This window comes from Macrobrachium rosenbergii, chromosome 45, assembly GCF_040412425.1.
Source record: "Macrobrachium rosenbergii isolate ZJJX-2024 chromosome 45, ASM4041242v1, whole genome shotgun sequence".
NCBI lineage: Eukaryota > Metazoa > Arthropoda > Malacostraca > Decapoda > Palaemonidae > Macrobrachium > Macrobrachium rosenbergii.
In genome coordinates this window covers 23,031,455-23,052,066 of record NC_089785.1, presented here as the reverse complement: position 1 = coordinate 23,052,066, position 20,612 = coordinate 23,031,455, and the positions used below count along the sequence as shown (strand labels likewise).

General features: G+C 34.9%; 1 protein-coding gene across 2 annotated transcripts; it reads left to right on the top strand.

Moving 5' to 3' along the window:
- The first annotated feature begins 730 nt into the window (after window positions 1-730).
- Wdr24 (WD repeat domain 24) lies at window positions 731-13,025 on the top strand. 2 transcript variants are annotated; one of them, XM_067089205.1, is made up of 17 exons: window positions 731-833; window positions 2,368-2,491; window positions 3,143-3,268; window positions 3,446-3,561; window positions 3,823-3,929; window positions 4,366-4,582; window positions 5,306-5,409; window positions 5,937-6,081; window positions 6,526-6,689; window positions 7,387-7,579; window positions 8,018-8,154; window positions 9,072-9,200; window positions 9,893-10,104; window positions 10,358-10,533; window positions 11,252-11,357; window positions 11,759-11,865; window positions 12,698-13,025. In XM_067089205.1, the coding sequence occupies exons 2-17, from the start codon at window positions 2,401-2,403 to the stop codon at window positions 12,863-12,865; spliced, it is 2,298 nt and encodes a 765-aa protein (XP_066945306.1). In that variant the 5' UTR covers window positions 731-833; window positions 2,368-2,400; the 3' UTR covers window positions 12,866-13,025. The 2 variants fall into 2 exon arrangements, with proteins under 2 accessions (XP_066945306.1, XP_066945307.1); XM_067089206.1 differs by having other exon boundaries at window positions 12,607-13,025.
- Window positions 13,026-20,612: the final 7,587 nt, after the last annotated feature.

Below are 20,612 nucleotides of genomic sequence, written 5' to 3'. Positions count from 1 at the left end.
CTCAAGATTTCTCATTGAAATGTGTTTCTATACTAGATTAGTCTTTGCTTAGGATCATTTTCTATTCAATGTTACATCAGAGGTGTGGTAACTTGTGGTGTTATTGGACAGCTTAAAATTACTTCATGGGGAAAGGTTGACGAAGCGTTTTCTACACTTGAAGGTGAAAAAAATTGAATACTGCATGAAGGTCAGTCAATAAACAAAAAAATATATGCTGACAAATAATCAGTAAGCTTTCATGGACTTTGCATAGTTAACAAAGACTTCTTAGGTGGTTTTGTGAGGTCAAAGAAGACAGAACTGGGTACTGATTGATTTATTACCTGGGCATAACGTATACATACCAGCGTGTGGGCTGAAACATGGTGCCCGGTCTCCGTGACCCGCACGCTGAGTGAGAGCAAATTGTTTATTAACAAGAGACATAATGTACATACAGTGACAACAAAATATATATTGGCGAAAAGGCCAGGAAATTCTACATACAAATATATACATGAGATTCTTGCTGCGTTGCTAGATGCGATACATGATCGTAATTAATGAGTAAAGAAGACGTCTTCGCAGTTGACAGATCTCTCAGATCTCAAAGCGAGAAAGAGAATTATTACGATTGCGATACCTGCGTAGTAAATATGCCCTTTATATCTTTAATATCTTGATTTATAGCCACCATATAATCAGCGTAACATTCCTTTTGGCGAAGAAAAAGTCGTATATGAAAGCTTCAGCATCTTCGAAGAAAAGGGAAGAAGAAGAAGTCGCTTCCTGGCTGGAGGCTGGGCGATTGTAAACAACCCGATCCGCTCCTATAGTAATACCAAGAACAGGTAAATTATATGACCTTTTGTGGGTTTTGCCAAGTTTTAAATGCGTGGATCTAGAGAATGTCATCTATTTTTAATTTATTTCGTTAATTATCGCACTATTTTCGACGCGAGGTGGAGAAGAATGTTGCAGCGTAAATTGCCGTCGGCAACTCTGCCTGATCAGCTGATTATGAAGGCGACTCGTAGCTTACGACGATTAACGATATTTCAGTCTTAATTCAACTACGTAATCTTTTATTCCATGTAGAAGTCTTAGATATTTTCTCATTTTCACAGTCAGGCTAGCTAATGGGTCCGCAGCTTCGCCTGATTTAACGTGAATATTCATTTCTCGAGTCAGGCTTAACGTGGGCTGGGGTATACTTACCCATATTCTACCATTACCTGACTTAGACTGAACATTTCAGGGTATTATCTTGCGCTAATTTAGGGCAGGCTGGCGCAGTCTAGTAATTAGGTATGCGGTGTGAATTAGGCCTTGGCTATGACAGGAATTGCTCGGTCAATTTTGTGATAAGGCTAGTAACCAGTCTAAATGTACCTTCAAATACATCGGCAATGATTTATGTGGATTAATGTTGGTATTGGTATCAGGCTAGCCTAATTCCTCTCTAGGAACACGAATCATATAATTTTTTCTCGCAGTAAACTATTTTTTATATCTATACTCTTAACCATTAGGCTATGGTGGACCCCAGTTCTTTATCGGAGGGGTGGGTAGAGCTCTCGGCTAGCACGCCGTTGGCCCAGCGTTCGACTCTCCGACCGGCCAGTGAAGAATTAGAGGAATTTATTTCTGGTGATAGAAATTCATTTCTCGTCATAATGTGGTTCGGATTCCACAAGAAGCTGTAGGTCCCGTTGCTAGGTAACCAGTTGGTTCTTAGCCACGTAAAATAAATCTAATCCTTCGGGCCAGCCCTGGGAGAGCTGTTAATCAGCTCAGTGGTCTGGTTAAACTAAGGTATACTTAACTTTTTATGGGGGACCCCAATGAGAAATCAAGCGTTTTGGGTCGTGAAAACGATAGTGACGTATGTAACTTTAAGGGTGTATTGCATGAGGAAGATTTTCTGGGTATTTTTTTTAATCACTCCACCAAAACTTGTATTAAGTGACTACTGTTTGTGGGAAAGTTTAAGTCGGCTGTGTGTTTGTACATGATCTAGCTAAAATGTGAATACTTCAATGCTGCTGATGTTGACTTATGCAAAATGCAGTCACATAATGCCCAAAGTTACCATAAATGCGCATAAGAGTCACTGCCTTTAGAGAATATGGTTTCTCCCTTTAGGCTGTTGAGAGATAACAACATGTGGCCGTATATCAAAAAATACTGCAACCTGTTTCTATATGTTGCAGATGAAAATTACTAACAGGTTTGTGGTATTTGACTTCTTTACTTATTGTTTTCCAGTTTCTCCAAATAATATCTATCCCATTTTGTTTTTGTATTTTTTTAGGTCTTGCTTATTGTTTTTCAGTGTCTCCAAATAATATCTCTATCCCATTTTGTTTTTTGTATTTTTTCTAGGTCTCATGCACAATCCAATGTAGATAGGGAACAATGCGCACTGTCTGTGTTACGCAGGAGGTGCCGGCAAATGCTCTTGCTCTCAGTCCTGATAATCAACAGGTTGCTATCGCTGGCCGCAATGGTATGTATTTTTTAAAAGAACTCTACTGTACTTATAAATATGTGAAATGTATTTCTAATTATTCTTATCCACTTTGGCAAGAATTACAGATTAGAGGGCAACCATTAAGAAACTTTTTGATAGGAGAGAGAATGGATTTAGTCGTTGAGACTATGGACAAGGGAGACGTTTGCTTAAAAAACCTCACCAGAGCACCAGTTGACTAATAGGTGAATGTATCTTGCCACTTAATGGCTGAATGATGAGTTTTTCTTGTTAAGCAATTTTGAATCCTCATTGTATCAGGTTGCCAACACTATTAAATCTTATGGGAAGGCTGTTCAGGGTTGTTGAAACATGTTCTAGAATATTTGAAGCTTTTGAGGTGGGTAGGCTAATGGCTGCCCATGAAAGGAAAGATAAGATTCAGATGATTATTAGAGGTCACATATCTGGTAGTCTGAGTGAGCTAAGTTGTTGTTGATAGATACAAATGAAGTTTTTAACTAATATTATCTGTTACCTAAATAGTTAAGTATATTTGAATGCCAACATCATCTCTGATAAAGTGGGTCCATCTTATGCTTTGCTAAGCTAGACTTCTTTTTGTTTCATATTCATTTAATGCTTTATGTTTTTGAACATAAGTTTAATTAATTTTTCCTTGTTTAGTTTTTAAGATTTACTCCATTGAAGAAGATGACTTGGTCGAGAAGGTCAATTTACGAGTCGGGAAGAACGAGAAAAATGCCAATTTGAACCTGTCCTGGAACGATGTCGTTTGGAATTACGTCGAAGGTAAGGATGCCTTTCTTACAGTAATACTCAGTTTTTGTGTATCATTTTACCCTTATTATGCTTAGATTTTCAAAGATGATCTTGCCGACTCGGGAAAGTGGTAGACTCTTGCAGTTATGTATGCGGTATAGTGACGTCCTTCCTTAACCACATTTTTTTAATATTTGTGTACTGTAGATGCTGTTCTTGCTACTGCGTCATCAAGTGGAACAGTTGTTACTTGGAACCTGAACAAGACATCGAGATCAAAGTCCGATATTGTTTTCCGTGATCATGAGAGGACTGTAAATAAGGTAAGGTAATCTTAAGGCATGATGTAATGTTTTTATAGTAATCTACAGGCTATACTGATTTTCTATGTTTTATTTTGTTTATATAATGAAAAATGTATTGTATGGAGATACATTTTAATTTTAGATATAATACAGTACTTGTATAATGAATTTGCTTGCCTCTCTTAGTTAAGGAAACCAAGATTATTTGTTTGTCAAGATAAGGGAAAATGCTTATCTTATTTATCAAAGTTAATCGTAAATTTTGTTATTTCTTATTAGGTTAGTTTTCATCCTTGTGAAGCCCACCTTCTTATATCGGGGTCACAAGATGGCTTGATGAAATTGTTTGACCTCCGGAAGAAGGAGGCTGTTTCCACATTCACCAGGCAAGTACCGCTGTCTCTGTTTGTCTCTATCTGTCTGTCTCTTTCTTCATTTTGTCATACGTTACAAAGAATGGATGTCCCACTTGACATCTTCCAACTCAGGTTTTTGATGTATAGGGATCGGAATTAAAATATATGCACAACACTTTGTCCCAGTTACTGCATAAATTTCTTACAAATTTTTTAAATATGGGTCTTCACAAAAGAGTAAAGCGGAATACTACCTACATTAATATTCTCTGGTGATGGAAATTAGAGTTGGGTTTGGAACTGTAACGCAAAGATATGCTTCGATATTTTTTGTGTGGAGGTAAATTTTTGCACCAGTTCCTCACTCAACTTTGAGGTCAGTCTTCAAATTCTTGTGTAACTAATATTAGTTGTAGTATTCTCTTGGTGCCGATATGTTTTTAGTAAAATTCCATTGTTATTACAGTAATTCAGAAAGCGTCCGAGATGTGCAATTCAACCCTCACAATAACATGCACTTCTGTGCTGTGTGTGAGAATGGGAATGTGCAGCTTTGGGACATGAGAAGGACCGACCACGTCGAGAAACAATTTCCTGCGCACGGGGAGCCCAGTTTTGCCTTGGATTGGCATCCGGATGTTAAAAACTGGATAGCAACAGCTGGGAGAGACAAAACTATAAAGGTAAAGTCATTTGCTTTGTTTTTCTGTGCCATTGTAAATCCTTTTCAGAACAAGTGGTTAGATGTCCCTTCTTATGTGAACGGACAGTCTTTTCAGAATGATTGACAAACTTAGAATAAATGGTTTGGCATTGACAGTTATGTATTCTCTGAATACCAAAGCAAAACGAAAATGCATTATGTTTTCGTTTTAAAACGTTCACAGAGTGAACAAACTTGATAAGGTTGAAAACCAGAATGCCAAGTCCCACTGATGAATGCGTTGTTGCGTGCTTTTGAATCGAGACTTTTTTTTTCCAGCTTGGTTATCATTTACATTAAATTCTTTCCTTCGTGCGTTGTACAGGAAGAAGAGACCAAGTTCTCCTATTTCATTTAATCTTTCAGAACTTGAATCATCTAGTCATTATCATACAGTAATTTGATTGTTGTGAATATCAGGGCTACACTAAGAATAGTAAGCAGATAGAAATGTTTAGTGATTGTGGTCATTCTTAAGGACAACATGTTTATACCAGAAAGAGGTTAGTTTAGAGCACGCCTGACTGTGATGTGAGGATCAGACTTTCATGCTGGTCATTGTTCACAAAAGAAATCGCTTAATGTTCCACTTCTTCAACTGTTTCTCTCCAACTCTGCTCAGATATTTTTTTAATGTGAATGCATTGATCTTGACCTCATGCCCTTGATATTTAGCAGCTGACAGGTATTTACATTATTGCAGGTCTGGGACTTAACAGAAAATCCTACAGTCTGTTATACTGTCCAAACTATCGCGTCTGTGGGTCGAGTCAAATGGAGACCTAATGCCAAGTATCATATTGCAAGGTTAGTTTTTTGTATCGTCAATTTTAAGAGTTTTCTAGTATTTTGTTACTTTGAAAGAAGCCAAGTTTAGAGGCATGTTATTTGCCATTGGTAAGATTAAATACTGATGTTACCGTATATTTAATGCTTGCAGGTATTTTCTTATGCTTAATCTTTTATAAACATTCATCTATCAAGGATTTTAAAGTTAAAAAATTGCCCAACATTTATTGCAGAGTGAAGGACATTACTATTCTTGACTAATTTTTCTCTAGTGTGTGTGACTTTCTCCCCTCATTCGTAGGTAAGTGAAATAGATTTTCTTTACCTAATATGATCTCTCGTTTTATTTGTTGACAGTCTTATCCACTGTTAAGTTTTATTACCCCTTCACATAGGCAACTCTGTAAGGGCCATATGAGTATTTAGAAATTACTTGGTAGATGTAAAGTTTGTATTAAAAATGAACACGAAGTTTCCATGATTGCAACATCACTGGAAACCATTATAATCACACATTTTGCTCATCGTCAGCATTTCATTTGCAGTTCGTCGTTGCTTCTGGACTGCAGCATAAATGTTTGGGATATAAGACGACCTTATATTCCACTAGCGGCTTTTAACGAGCACAAGAATTTGCCCACGGGTATCGCTTGGCGAGCAGATCCCAATAGTTTGCTGTCAGTTGGCAAGGTGGGATTAGTTTATTTGACGGATTACATTTCTTGTATTTATGATGATGATCTTGGTCTGCAAAATCATGTTGCTTGTGGTTAATTTTAGTTTGGTATATTTTTGTAATAAACGTATTCAAGCTTGTGATGGCTTTGATAGAAAGAGTCCTCCCTGTAGTGAGTTACTTGGCTGAGAGATTCTCAAAACTTTATATTTCCATTAATACTTTCAGTGTTTTGTAGCTTATATTGAAATACCATGGTACAGCATGTATATTTTTCCCTGAATATTAATGCTTTGTATTTTAACTTGAAAAAGTGGAAGCAAAAACTCATAAATGTACTTGAAATTATCTAATTTCTTGTCGTACACAGTGGAGCACCAATTTCCAGGTGTTAACAATTATATAATAAAGGAAATCAAATATTTATTGTTTGTAAAACAAAATTTTACCTTTTCCAGGACTTCACTTTAATTCATCACGCATTCAAGGACTCAACAAGGCCAGTAGAGAAAGTCAATCCTGTAGGGTTAGATATCAGCGTGTCTGGGAAGGTTCTGAACGCAACCAGAGTGAAAGAAGACTCCGAGCCTCCTGGGACAATTCCAAAGTTGTCAATGTTTAGGTAAGATTTATAATATAATACACTGGAAATTTTGAGAAATCTCATTTTGATGTTGAAAAAGGAAAGACATTTTAACATTCCTTTCGGTATTGTTTGAAGTTTGTGGAGTTAACTTCTTTTAATGGTTTTACGAATGTTGAACAGTTATGATTGTAGACAGTCAGAATCCCAGTTTAGCTTTTTGAAATAGTCATAGGTAGTTTCACAATATCTGGTCAAATTTCAGTTGGGCAGCGTTTCTAGCTAATTGTAGCTACACATATTAGTTGGAAAATGCCACTTTGCGTAAATCACAGTTTAGTAAGTGCTGGTGTGAACATTATTCATTATGATTTCATTAATGGTAAAACCTCAGAGATCAGGGTTTTGTGAAGATCTAGACTCATTTTGTTTTTTCTCATATTTTAATATTCTTTTGATGTTTTCTCTCATAGGATTAGTTCATTGTATTGATTTTGAATCGAAATCTGCATTACTTGTATTATTTTTTCACTATTTATAGGTATATTGGGAGGTTACCTATATAAAATAGTGTATCTTAATAATTTTATCAAAGAATAGTGGGCCACAGAGTAGCCCAACATAAAACTTTGCTTAGATTCAGCCAAGGGTCCCTCCCAGTTAGTCAGAATCTTTAAAGTTTTCCCTTCCGCTAGGCATTCTGTGCTTTAAACGATGGTAAAACCCTATCCCCCAGGAAGAGTCCAGCCATCAGTGACCACAATGGCCAGGTCTTGTCGTCAGTTCAACTGTTAGACTGTGAGGAGCACAATCCGTTATCGACAGACCATCTCGTCGAGTCTGCCAGGCAGTACCTTCTCACAGGGCGATCTTTAGGCGAAATATGCGAACACAATGCCGCCGTAGCGAAGAAGCTGAATAGACCTCAGGTAGATTTCCCATGATTTTCAACTGTTGTAGCACAGACTACGTTGTGCTGGGTTGCTTTTATGAAATGTTTTGATGCTCTTGTGATGGGACCATTCATTCATTCGAAAGCAGTTAGTATTACAGTATTCAGAGTTTGAAATCCCAGTGTTTAGTGGAAACTTTAAACTGTAATGATTTTTTTGAGGGCTTAGGTATACACCTTCAGAGGCTTCATTTTTACCATGGTACTGTTGTGACCCAGTTGCTTTTCTGGTGCTTATTTTGGGGGATGCTTGTGTTGCTGATGCAGAATCAACTTCATACTCTTTTAACACTTAATACTAAGTTTCAGTAATGATTCTGTTAGATATGAATGAGATAAGCATGCACTTGAGCAAGAAACCCATAGAAAATTACTGTAGTCATAGAAATTTAGGTACAGTATTTTCTCGTTTCAGGTGGCACTGACCTGGCAGATGTTGCACATGTTGTACATGGGTGGTGGGGGAGGAATCGATTCGCTGGTGAGTCTCCAGACCTCTTCAAGAGATGACCCAAATGTTCAGCCAGACATTGCCTTGGATAATGATCAGAGGTGTGTGCTTTTAAGTTACTGCTTCCATTTTTATAAGTATTAATAAGGTTTTAGAGCTACGTGTGGAAGTAGCAGGTGAAGACTTGTGGGGAGTCTCAGAAAATCATGAAAAATATGAAGTCCTAGACCAGATGGGATTTCCGATGGAAAGTGTGCAAGACTGGAGAGTTCAGAGGGAACTCACCTAATTTCTAATTACATAGAGAAAAAGTTAACAAAATCTATGAGTATACAGATGCATTAGAGTTATTCACACACACTTGGGTTAACCCAGGTATTCCGGGTACCAGTGTGGGCATACGGACATTGCAAGAATATTCCAAAGACGGTTTAGAAGAAGAGAAACTGATGGAGATGCTGACAAGATAAGTAAATATGTATGTATAGAAAGTAAAGTGAAAATGGAAACTTTACAAAGACATATATGACGTACAGGACTTACATGAATTAGAGTTAAGTTAATTGTAGGAAAGGAATTGCAGGTCTCTCAGTGTAGTTCCCTGAATCAAGATCAGGAAATGGAAAAACAAGAATATTTGGAAAAGTTACTGAGCGTGATTATAAAATTATTATTCTGGAATGAATTGCTTCTGGTACAGGCAGTCCCCAGCTATCGGTGGGGCTCCGTTCCGACAGCGTGGTGATAAGGCGAAAATCGCTAATAACCAAAAATCGGCGATTTTTGGCGCTTATTGGCGCCAGTAATCGGAGATCGGCACCTCTGTTAGGTATGCACGTGGTATTTTAGTCTGGCGGTATGTTAATCTGGAAAGCACCAGTAGGGAAAGGTAAGGAAGGTTACAGAGGTGTTTATACAGAGAGAATCGTAATAACAACTGCTTATTACATCAGTTTTGTTTTCGTAAAGTACCTTGCGTTATTGGACTCTGCGTAAAACTAATACTTGCCTTTTGCAGATCGGCACGACATTATTCTGGCGGCGACGCCGGTGGGGATACATCAGGAGGTGGATTCAGCGCTGAGGAAGGGGATACCGAGACAGATGATACTGATAACCATGATCTCAAGCAAGGCCACATTTCTGGGTATGTAGTTTTCCAGAGTACAGTGTAGGTTACTTTCAATTCTATTGTAAGGTTTGTTAAGCTGTATGGTAATGCCCTGTGTAGCCTGTTAATCGTATGTCACTTTATTTCTATGGATGCAGAACTCCTGGTCTCACCAGACCCATATCAGTCAAGATTCAGAAATCATCCATGCGCATGGGCTTTCCTTCGTATTGGTATGCCTTATGTCTCAGCCTCACGTTTGCGTGGAACTTGCTAGTCAAAATCATAATAATAATAGTAATAATAATGATAATAATAATAATAATAACAGTGTCAGTTTACTAGAATTGCCTATTGCCAACAGTAGTGCTTTTATTTTAACTAATTTTTTATACTTTCATCGTATTTTTGGTTAGTTGAGTTGTCATGGTCTGATGTTCGTAAATGTATAACCCTAGGACTTCCATATAAAAAAATTCATATTATAGGTGTTAGAGGCTATTTACATGAACCTTTCTTACAGTTTTGGAAGTGACCAATGAGAATATTGTTGCCAGTGGTGTATTTAGTGAGCCCTGATCTATTGTTCTTAATTATGCACAGAATAGTGTTCTATAATCTTGGTTGCTGTCTCCAATGACATGACTGTTGGCCCTGAGAATGTTGCAGGACAGATGTGTAGGCGGTATAATCAGACCATTAGGCTGTAATCTTGCATTTATTTTCAGTGGAATGACCATCAACCAAGATTTCTTCTTTGGCGATGGTGAAATCAACCAAATTCCATTTGATTATGACCATCTGAACAACTTGGATAATAGTCAGGATTGGACTTTACCAAATGAAGCATTTCAGCCTCGTCACGAAATTCTCCACCAGTCCGGTATTCCGCCACAAGATTTCTCTTCAAAATGCTCACCCAGGGAACTACAAGATGCAGGTAATGTGTTGAGGCTTTGCCTGATAAGAATTATTTATTTTTAATAGATGAGGCATATTGTGGTGAGCAGAGACAAATTGCATTAACCTTTTTGATACTATAGGTACAGTTTACCATCTTTTGAATATTTAGAGGTTTATACAACTACAGGGAAATTTGCATTTTTTTCATTTTAGCTTCATGATAAAATCCATTACTTCAGCAGTAAGATTTTGTGAGAATACTTAAAATATAATTAATTCCTCCCCTACAGGAGGCACATCTGGTTATGTAGTAGAGGCACCCTCTCTTTTAAGCGAAGTAAAGGGACTCGGAAACCCAGCTTGGGACTTTGAAGAACGTGTTGTGGACATGCTCTATCATTACGCCAATATCGGGGATGTGCAGATGACCGTTACGTGCATAATTGTTCTTGGTGATAGACTGAAGGTAGGTGGTGTTGCCTCTTTAGTCTCTGTTTTTTAAAAATTCAGTCTTTAAGACTTTACTCATTGATATGTTGGTTTCTCTTCAAGTGTGAAAGTGGCTCTTGGTATCTAAACTTACTGATATGAAGGACTATTAGTACTCATCCACTATTGAGGAGTTACGAGTGTGAGTGTGATGGCTTTCAATGTCATGTCTTCTCTCATGAGCCATGCCCTGTTTAGAGAAATACCTGGTGGTAAAGTCACCATCCAGTGGTCCAGTTAAACTGCTTAATAATGCTAATATTAAAATCATCATTGCAAATGTTTTTTTTATGCCAGCTTTTCCCTTCAAAGAACTAGGACGTGAAATGAGCTCTCTCCATTCTCCTCTGCCTTGCGCTCTCTCTGCCAGAACTCCTGCCAAGTCCAGGGCGTTATGTCCCCTTTCTCCATGTTATCCTGGGCCCTCCTACAGGTCTTTGTCCTGCTTCTTCCATATCTTTTCGGACCAACTGTTCCTGATCCCTTATCGTCCTTGTCCAGACCATCTTGAACATAAAGGTCTCGGTCTTTCTGCCAACCTCTTGATACCACTTCTCTACTAATTCCTCACTCAAATATGATCGTCCCACCAGACTCCCACCACATCCTGGTCCTTCATTTTACTTGAGTAAGCATAGACACTTGTTTTTAGAAATATTAAAAGTTTGTTCACTGGTATGTCTATCACATTTCAGAAAGTCCTCGATGAAAATCAAGTGGAACATTGGTTCCTGGCGTACATAGAGCTGCTGCAGAGATTTCAGTTGTGGAATGTAGCTAGTCAAGTCATTCAGTTGGCAGGTATGTTGTAGGCAGTAAACGTTTTAACTTAAACATTGACTTTAAATTGCCCTTTCTGAATGTAATGGGTGAATTTTTTCTTCAAATGCATATTGAACAAGATTGGTAACAGGCATAACTCTAAAAATTTGGATGGGAAAAAAAAAGCAGATGGGGTGAGAAGGTATTTTTATTGTCAGGCAACTTATTATCACAATAGAAAAACTTGCCAGTGTCTGCAGTTGTAATACCCTGTACTAGAATTATCTTCTCTTAAGTAAAAGTTGGAAACAGTTATGCTATGCAATAGTTTGCAGATAAAATTTTGCAACATTCATTACAACTTTTTAGTGCCGTAGATGTGTGGTATCTTTTTTCCATTTTTTATATATATAGGTTTCTAACACTCGATATTCTTCCAGCGGGGCTTCCTTCAGTTTGGCAACAAAATCAGCAGTCAACATCAATAACTCTGCAGTGTGGGAGATGTCGATACACATTACCTAGAAATAGTCTTTCATGTCGAAAGGTAAGGCGAACTTGTGGTGCATGTTTAATGCCTTGTGGTTCCTTGCTGTAACTATGAGTAGAAATACTAATATAGTTTATTTTTTAATAGTGAACGAGGGTTAAATAACTCTGTAGATAACAGTTGTAGAAACTTGTGTTTTAACGGTGTTGGTGTTTAGTTATCCACAGCTTCAAAGCTACGCTAGCTCTTTGAAATATTTTCATGTGACAGAAGGTACTTAAACTGTTTTGAAACCAGCATCCCTTATTGTTTGAACACTGACAAGTAATTATCTCTGGTCGTTTAAAACGTCCTTACGAGTGAGTGATTTTGGCAGATGTGTGAGTCTTCAAGCACTTTATTTTAATTTAGCCGTCATTTTCTGTTTGTTGTTTGTTGTGGATGTTGTTGCTTTTAGTTTGATAAGCTGTAGTGCTAGTGTGAAATTTTGTATCTCTCTCTCTCTCTCTCTCTCTCTCTCTCTCTCTCTCTCTCTCTCTCTCTCTCTCTCTCTCTCTCTCTCTCTCTCTCTCCATTAGCAAGTCAGTGGCCTTTCAAGCTTGTTCAGTTTCAGTGTTTGCTCGCTTTGATTAATATTATTAATAACAAATTAAAAATTGGAGATATGGACTTTATCAAAAGCGTCAAGACCCTAAAAGTAAAGCATTTGTAAAGCAAAGCCCATTATCTGTATAAAAAAAAATAGTCAGAGATTTCAACAACAAATAAGAAAGAAAACTTACTCTTTTTATTTTTCAGACAAATTACTTGACATATGATCAGTTACTCATTAGTTAAGTGTTCGTGTTTATGCCCACGTCGCGAAACTGATAGGTATTTCTTTCGTCAGTGTGCGTGCGCCACCGCAACGTGCGTCCTGTGTCACGGGACCGTCAGGGGCATGTACGTATGGTGCCAGGGTTGCGCTCACGGCGGCCACTTGCATCACATCATGGAGTGGATGAAGAGAAATAAGTCTTGTCCTTCAGGTTGTGGACACCTGTGTGAATATATGTGATCTCCTGCGGAGGTGCAGGGATCGCTGTAAATATCTTTTAAGTAATTTTAAATTGTTTTTTTATAAGATTTGCCTCCTGTCTATTGCGATCTGTTGGTGAACGAAGAAAAAGCGAAAATGCGGAAGATTTTTATCATTTTGTATTAAATTTTCAGATTTACACGGGGTTTTACTACACCAGCATGCACGTTTTTTTAACTCGCCGCAACGGCTGTAAGAGTGTTAGACTAAGGATCTTTAGCTCAGGGTTGATAGATGTAAGAGGAAGTAGATGTCAGAATACAGCAGAACTCACCAGATAGATTGGAATTCTTAAACCAAAGAAATTATAAATTTTCTCTTTATATCCTTGATCTTCGCTCAGTCATAGGTCCAAGTGCTGGATGGAAGCGATTTCAGCAAGGAAGCTATTGTCTTAAGTAAGGTATTCTTAGTCAGTAACGAATGCTGTGATATTATGGTAGATCCCCAGTCATTTGTTCTGGTGGGCTACAAAGAATGAAGAGCATAAAAAGTTGTCTCAAACCTTGAAGAGTCGATAAGCCATTCAGTCTAGATAAAACAGATAGTGGAATGAAGCACTGCAGGAATTCTAATTTATCTGAAATGAGTGACTGGGAAGAGTATGCCCAGGGCTGAAGTCTTTAGAGATAGAAGGTTAGCAAAGGTTGGTTAAGTATTAGAACCATTTGTTTACTTTCATCCTCCCGTATATCTACTTTTGTGGAAATAACTTACACTTGATTTGTGCTTAGTTTTAAATGTCATGTTATCATTATTATTCAAAGTGAGCGAGCATTCATTCGAAGTAAGCTTAAAAGGCCATCAACCAATGAATGATTCCATTCAATAGAATGACTGTGCATAAATAAAGATAAATAATTGGTAAGAAAATACAAAGTTAAACTAGTTAACGAGTGATGATATGCATGTCTGAACAAGAATGTAAGTCAGACTCTCGTTAGGCAATGGTGTGTAGTGCCCTAAAGTAGTAGAAGTACCTCTCTCATGAGCACTTGTACCCATTTTATAGACAGGAAGACCATTTGGTAATTTTGTAGTACAAAGAGTGAAAGATATTTTATTGTAGATGCTGAAGTTTTGCAAAGAGAAATTGCGTTCCAATTCTCGAGGCACTAATGGAAGTTCCCATTGAAAAGTGACCCTTGGAATGTGGACAGAAACCCAGCCTGTTATATTGTAAAACTACACAGTGTTCCAGTTACTAAAATAAGAGACTTAGGCCGCCATGCAATGTGACAACATGATTCCTCAACGTAATGTTTATACTTAGTCTGTACGAAGTGAGTAACGCTCACTAATTTCTGCAAAGTAGGTACGGTACTAAGCTACCAATGGAAGAGCCCTGTCGAGATAGAAATTTTTGAAGCTGAAAAAAATCCAATATGGAGTGAATGCAGAACAATCCTTGCAATTAAACTTGTGTTATGTGGCTGCCCAAATTTACGACCTGCAATGAATATCAGGCAGTGGACCAAATCCTTGTGATTCACTTTTTATAATCTCCATTTTCAAGTAAAAGATGTAAGTCCCAGCTATACAAGAGTAAAGAATGTTAAGTTAATGATCTGGTTAAACTATTAACAATTATAATGGAGAAAAACATCCGCGGTTACGTATATGTACATATATTTTAAGATGAATCTGTACAGAAAGTTTTTGAGATTGAAAAGGGGAATCGAACAGATTCCCAAAAGCTTCCTGTTTAGATTTATCTTTAAATGTATGTACATTTACATAACTGTGGATTTGTTTCTCCATTTCAAGACTCGTGCTACTATGAGTATTTTTTAATAATTTTAATGTTAAGTTATAGAACCTAAATATGACTCAAGATCCATCGCAAAATAGTCTCATTAGGAAGGGTGTGCCAAATATGTAAATTGGAGACCAAAACCACGGAACTCTCCCAGTGAAATGACCTCCCAGTTACCCAGCAGCTTTTGAAAGCTAAGAGGCAAGCTTTTGCAGAAAGTCCATGAATGGGACGAGATAACTTCAATTGACTTCAGTTTTATTTCTCAGAAATGAAATCGTGGTGGTTTTGATCCACCAAGCTATATTCTCAGGAGTTTATGGGCTTCAGACTTTTCGTTCCATTATTTTTATGCATTATTTGTGGCGAAATGTTGAACTTGATACAAAATGCAATGTGTATTCTAAAATTCTCACAGTAGTTGAAGCTGGTATCTAATTTTCTCTTTCTCTGTACGGTATTTATAACTGAGCACTGTATTCCACTAATTTTTGTTTGCAACTTAACTGATGAATTTATTTCAATCTTTAAATTTTATATTTTAGTGTAGTTGTTATTTCGTTGAATTTATTTCAATCTTTGCATTTTATTTTAGTGTAGTTGGTATTTCGTTCTGCTGGCCGTATGCCGGCTGGTGCTTTTTCAGCATCCTGAGAATTTTGATCTATTATTTTACTAGTTTCCAGGAGCAAGCTTCTTTCTCAATCAACTGTTGCATTAATGTGATAATAATAATTGCTGTCTTGTGGACGATTAAGTCAAACTTTAGTAACTATCTCTGGCTGAAATTGTGGACACAGTGAAGTTTCTATCACAAAGCAAAGAGGCAGTGCATTACTACTCAGATATAATACAACTTGTATTTTAATATTTTACTTACATCTTTATTTATTTATTAATTTGTTGATTTATCTGTTTTTCTAATAACTTATCTCTTTCTGTATGTCCCATTACCTTCCGTTGCTTCTTTTGAATGAACACTCTATTCTTTGGAAGCTTGAATTTCAAGTCAGTGGCCCCTTTGGTGGGCTTGTTCCATATGAATAGGGTTCATCTTCTGAATAATAATAATAATAATAATAATAAAGAAAGGACATACTGCACACTAACCACAGGGTTCAAACTTCTCAAGTATAGAATAAAAGACACTTTTCGTAAAGGGTTTATTTGGACGTACAAAATGTCACAATGGGGTCAATTTTGTTCAGCAGAATTCCTTGTATTTGAAAATGCATCCGTCAATTGTTTGTTACATTTGGCTTCCGTAGATATGTGTTATACATGGATAATTCAACTTTGTTTGAAAAGATAATCGCAAGAGTTTTGTTTATATCCTATTTTTAGTCATGCATAAGTACATAAGTATATACACACGTACATATGTACACATGATAATGTGTTCTGCATTTGTATGTGTATTGTATGTATGTATATATATTATTTGATAGACATTGATGTGAGAAGAAACATTGGGAGTATTTTATTGCTTTTCAAATTTAGTCTGTGAGGGATCTTGTTTATATACATTTCCGTTTTATATATTATACATATGTATTTATATATATATATAGTAAATGTATATATGCATATACATATATGTATGTATGTGTTTATATATATATATATATATATATATATATATATATATATATATATATATATATATATATATATATATATATATATATATATATATATATATATATATATATATATATATATATATAGTGATTTTGCCACTAATTTACATGTGATTTCTTTCATAATCTTATATATTATATATTAAGTTGCAAACACCCATAATATTAGAACTCAAAGTGAAAAACATCTAAGACAAATTGTATAGATTCAGATATATTCAAATTTTAGTTTTGAAACAGAGGTGATGGTGGATTTATCCGCAAAGCCATCGAACATGTCTCGATAGCTAAATGGACAGGTCTGTTGTTGTCTCTGTGTCAAAACTAAAAATTCATAGTTTTGAATCCTGGCCCTAGGTCATGTGAGATATTATTCCCAAGGTAGAGAGATTTTAATTGAAGGGGTATTTGCAGCATTATATTTTATATAAATATATGTATGTATATATGTATGTATATATATATATATATATATATATATATATATATATATATATATATATATATATATATATATATATATATATATTTTATATATATTCATATATATGTATATATACTATATATTATATATATTACATATATACATATTCATATATAAATAAATATATGCATATATATATATATATTTATAATATATATATATATATACAGTATATATATATATATATATATATATATATATATATATATATATATATATATATATATATATATATATATATATATATATATATATATATATATTACTAAAAGGACCTCATTCAAACTGGATGGTATATAATGAAGTATTTATTCAAAAAAAGTTACAAGCTTTCTTGGACAAACAGTCCACATTATCAAGTATCCGTACCGCAATGTGTAACTTTTTCTGAATAAATACCTTATTAGATACCATCCAGTTTGAATGAGGTCCTTTTAGTAATTCTACTTATGCACAGAACAATTATGTATGTGATAAAGTTAATATATATATATATATATATATATATATATATATATATATATATATATATATATATATATATATATATATATATATATATATATATATATATATACATATATATATATACATACTCACACAAACATTAGGCTACAATTTCCAATTATTATCCAATTCACTCTACGTCGGAAATAATATCGAAGGGGAGTTACAATTGATAAATGATTGTCGCCTAATGTATCCGACCCACTGCTCCATCAGGTGACTGGCCCTTATCAACCATGATTCCCCTTTGGTATTACAGTATTTCCGAAGTAGAGTGAATTGGTTATTGAGAGACATTTGTAGCTTAATGTTTGTGTACATAAAATATCACAGTGATGTGACATATATATATAAACACAATATTACAGTTTTATATTTGTAAAAATGTATATATAGGTCTTGTTCTAAAAATATGCCTGATTAATCGAAACACATTCCTGATTTGTGTCAAAGTAAAAGCTTGTGTAATATGTGTATGTATATGTATGTATATATTTATATGTATGTATGTATATATATATATATATATATATATATATATATATATATATATATATATATATATATATATATATATATATATATATATATATATATATATATATATATATATAGAAAAGGAAAAAGTATTTTTCATTTTTATGTTTTATGACAAATGGTAATTGATTTACTATTGCAGATTCTGGGTGTCTAGTGGCCTTGTTGCAAGTAAAATATTTTTTTATTTATTTTAGAAAATTATCTGAATTGTATGGTGGTTATAAGCATTTGTATATATTGGTATATTTGTCTTTTTGTCTTACGGGGAATGTTTCTTTTTGTTTATAAGCATGTATTATGTAGGTTATATTATATACATGCCCAGTAAAATATATATCAGTATAAGTAATCACATGCATATATATTTATGAAAAAAATGATATTATATATATATATATATATATATATATATATATATATATATATATATATATATATATATATATATAGTCCATAAATATCATTTAATGACCTGTTCACTATACCTTGGGAATAACTTTCACCTAATTTCCCTTGGATGTAAGTTTATCCCAAGGTGTTACGAATTGAATATTAAATATTTGTGGCTTAATGTATGTGAATATATATATATATATATATATATATATATATATATATATATATATATATATATATATATATACTTATATATATTATATGTATACATACATACATACATACATATATCAGTATAAATTTTTTTGTGCTGATAACTTGTAAGGATATATTTTTACTTGTACGTATACATACGTAAGTTTTCCTATATTTGCATGTGTATGCGTCCGTTTGTATGTGCCTTCATGTAAGTACATATGCTTTGTGTGGACGTAAATACATGTAGGCACATGATCCAGCATATCCCTAAAATTTCTTGACTCCTTCGCCAATGATAAATGCCTATGTACAGACTATTCGTATCGTATTCCTTTCATTCTATCTGTCGTGATAATTCTACACCAAAATACCTTCCCAATATCACAAGTTTTTTTTTTTCTGAAGAACACTGTCACATTGAACGCATTCACTCTTCACTATCTAACAAACTTCTTTGTTTCTGTTATCAAAATTCTAATTAAAGTTTGATTATCACATGTCATTTGTAGTTGAAAGTTATCGGTTATTTTATAATTTATGTAGTTGACGTGTAAAATTCACTCGGCAATTTTAAGTAGATTACAGAATTCAACGGCATAAGTTTCAACCTTTTATGGAAGACATATTTAGTGAAGACAGGTACAGTATTTTGTTTTCTCTAATTTTGGGGTAACTATCCTTAAGCTAATCTCTTCCTTATCTCATTCAGACACTCTCATCAGCATCATTCATTCTTTCATCGCTTCTCGTACTTAGTTATTAAACTAATCTATTTGAAGAACATCATTCTGCATTTGAAGTTCCCAGTTGCTAGCGTGAAGTTTTGTCTTACTTTAATTGGAATAAAGTGAGCAAACTTTCTTTGGATTAATCCTATATTTTTGGGTTTTCCTTGGAAATCTTTTGGGCCCTTATTACAGTTTGCGTTGTCCCGTTTTAACAACGATTTGAAGTTTAATTGGTTTTAAATCTGCGAACGTTGAGATCTGCGTCTCGTTACAAGATTACCAGTTACAGAAATGTAAACTTGATTTTTGTAACTCTGATTATGCCTACTTTAAGCCAGGATATTATAATCGCCTCCTGCCCAGGGCTTGATTGCATGTACTGCCCACCTTTTTTAAGCGTATGTCATCCGTGGTTCACAAAGATTGATTGAATTAAACTACTCCCCTTGTCCTGTAAACATTAATTATTGTGTGGATGAAAACGTCTAAACTTTTTGGGACCCTCACTAATATTTTTAGGAAAATTTGTTCAGTTTCTGTAATATTTTTCGGATAATATTCACCATTATTTAAAGAAATTATTTCTCCTGGCATATGTTCAGTGAAATACAGTTATCGTTAAAACAACCATTAGAGCTTAAAGGTTATGTAAGTTTGCAAAATCGAATCATCGCAAAAAAAGTCCCTTGTCACTGGCTGAAATTCTAATCTTCACTACAGTTCTTAATCTGCGATTGTAACGTCAGCAAATACCGTATGACTGATTTGGAGTCTTGACTTTTGGATGGATAACCGTCACTGTCAATTTTTGGCTGACCTGTATGTTTGTATATCTTTTGAAAAGCTCTATGTTTTTCAGAAGAGAAAAGTTTGTAAGCCAGGTCATCTCTGTTTTATGGTCTTCGTATAAGTTTATTCACAAATGTTAACTTTTGTCAGTCACTTCTGACGACAAATGCAATTCATACATCTTATTCTTTAGTGTGCCACCAGTTTCACCGTCATCTAGGGTATTACAGCAGATTTTTGTGGCAAAGTAGCAAAATGCTCTTGAGTATTTGTGAGAAGGTTTGGTTTTGTTGCACGTCACTGAGACCAAACTGCTTTCTAAATAACAACATATAAATGTAGAAGCACAGAAAAAAACTCAAATATTCAACACATAAAAATCACAATGTTTACTAGTAATGTGGGAACTGCCACAGAGTGGAGTCTAAAACTCAACCACAACTGAAAAGAACATAAAAATCGCGAATGGCAACTCAGAGAACAAAAGTGAATTACGACTGAGTTTCTATAGAGTCAGAGATTCAGAGGCATCTTAAACACTCATGCATCAAACTTGACTCTCATCAAGAAATTTCTTATCACAATTGCAAAGGCGAACTGATAAGGCCTTTGGCATCATGAGACCTCTGCACTACTCTTTATTCAAGGGCGAAGCTGAATCATAGCTGAATTTTAGTCTAGTTCTGAC

Excerpts from the sequence above, each read along its gene's own strand:
- Wdr24 (XM_067089205.1), top strand. The coding sequence starts at position 2,401 with ATGCGCACTGTCTGTGTTACGCAGGAGGTGCCGGCAAATGCTCTTGCT. Across the intron at positions 3,269-3,445 it reads CGTTTGGAATTACGTCGAAG|ATGCTGTTCTTGCTACTGCG; the intron begins GTAAGGATGCCT and ends TGTGTACTGTAG. Across the intron at positions 11,866-12,697 it reads ATAGTCTTTCATGTCGAAAG|TGTGCGTGCGCCACCGCAAC; the intron begins GTAAGGCGAACT and ends TTCTTTCGTCAG.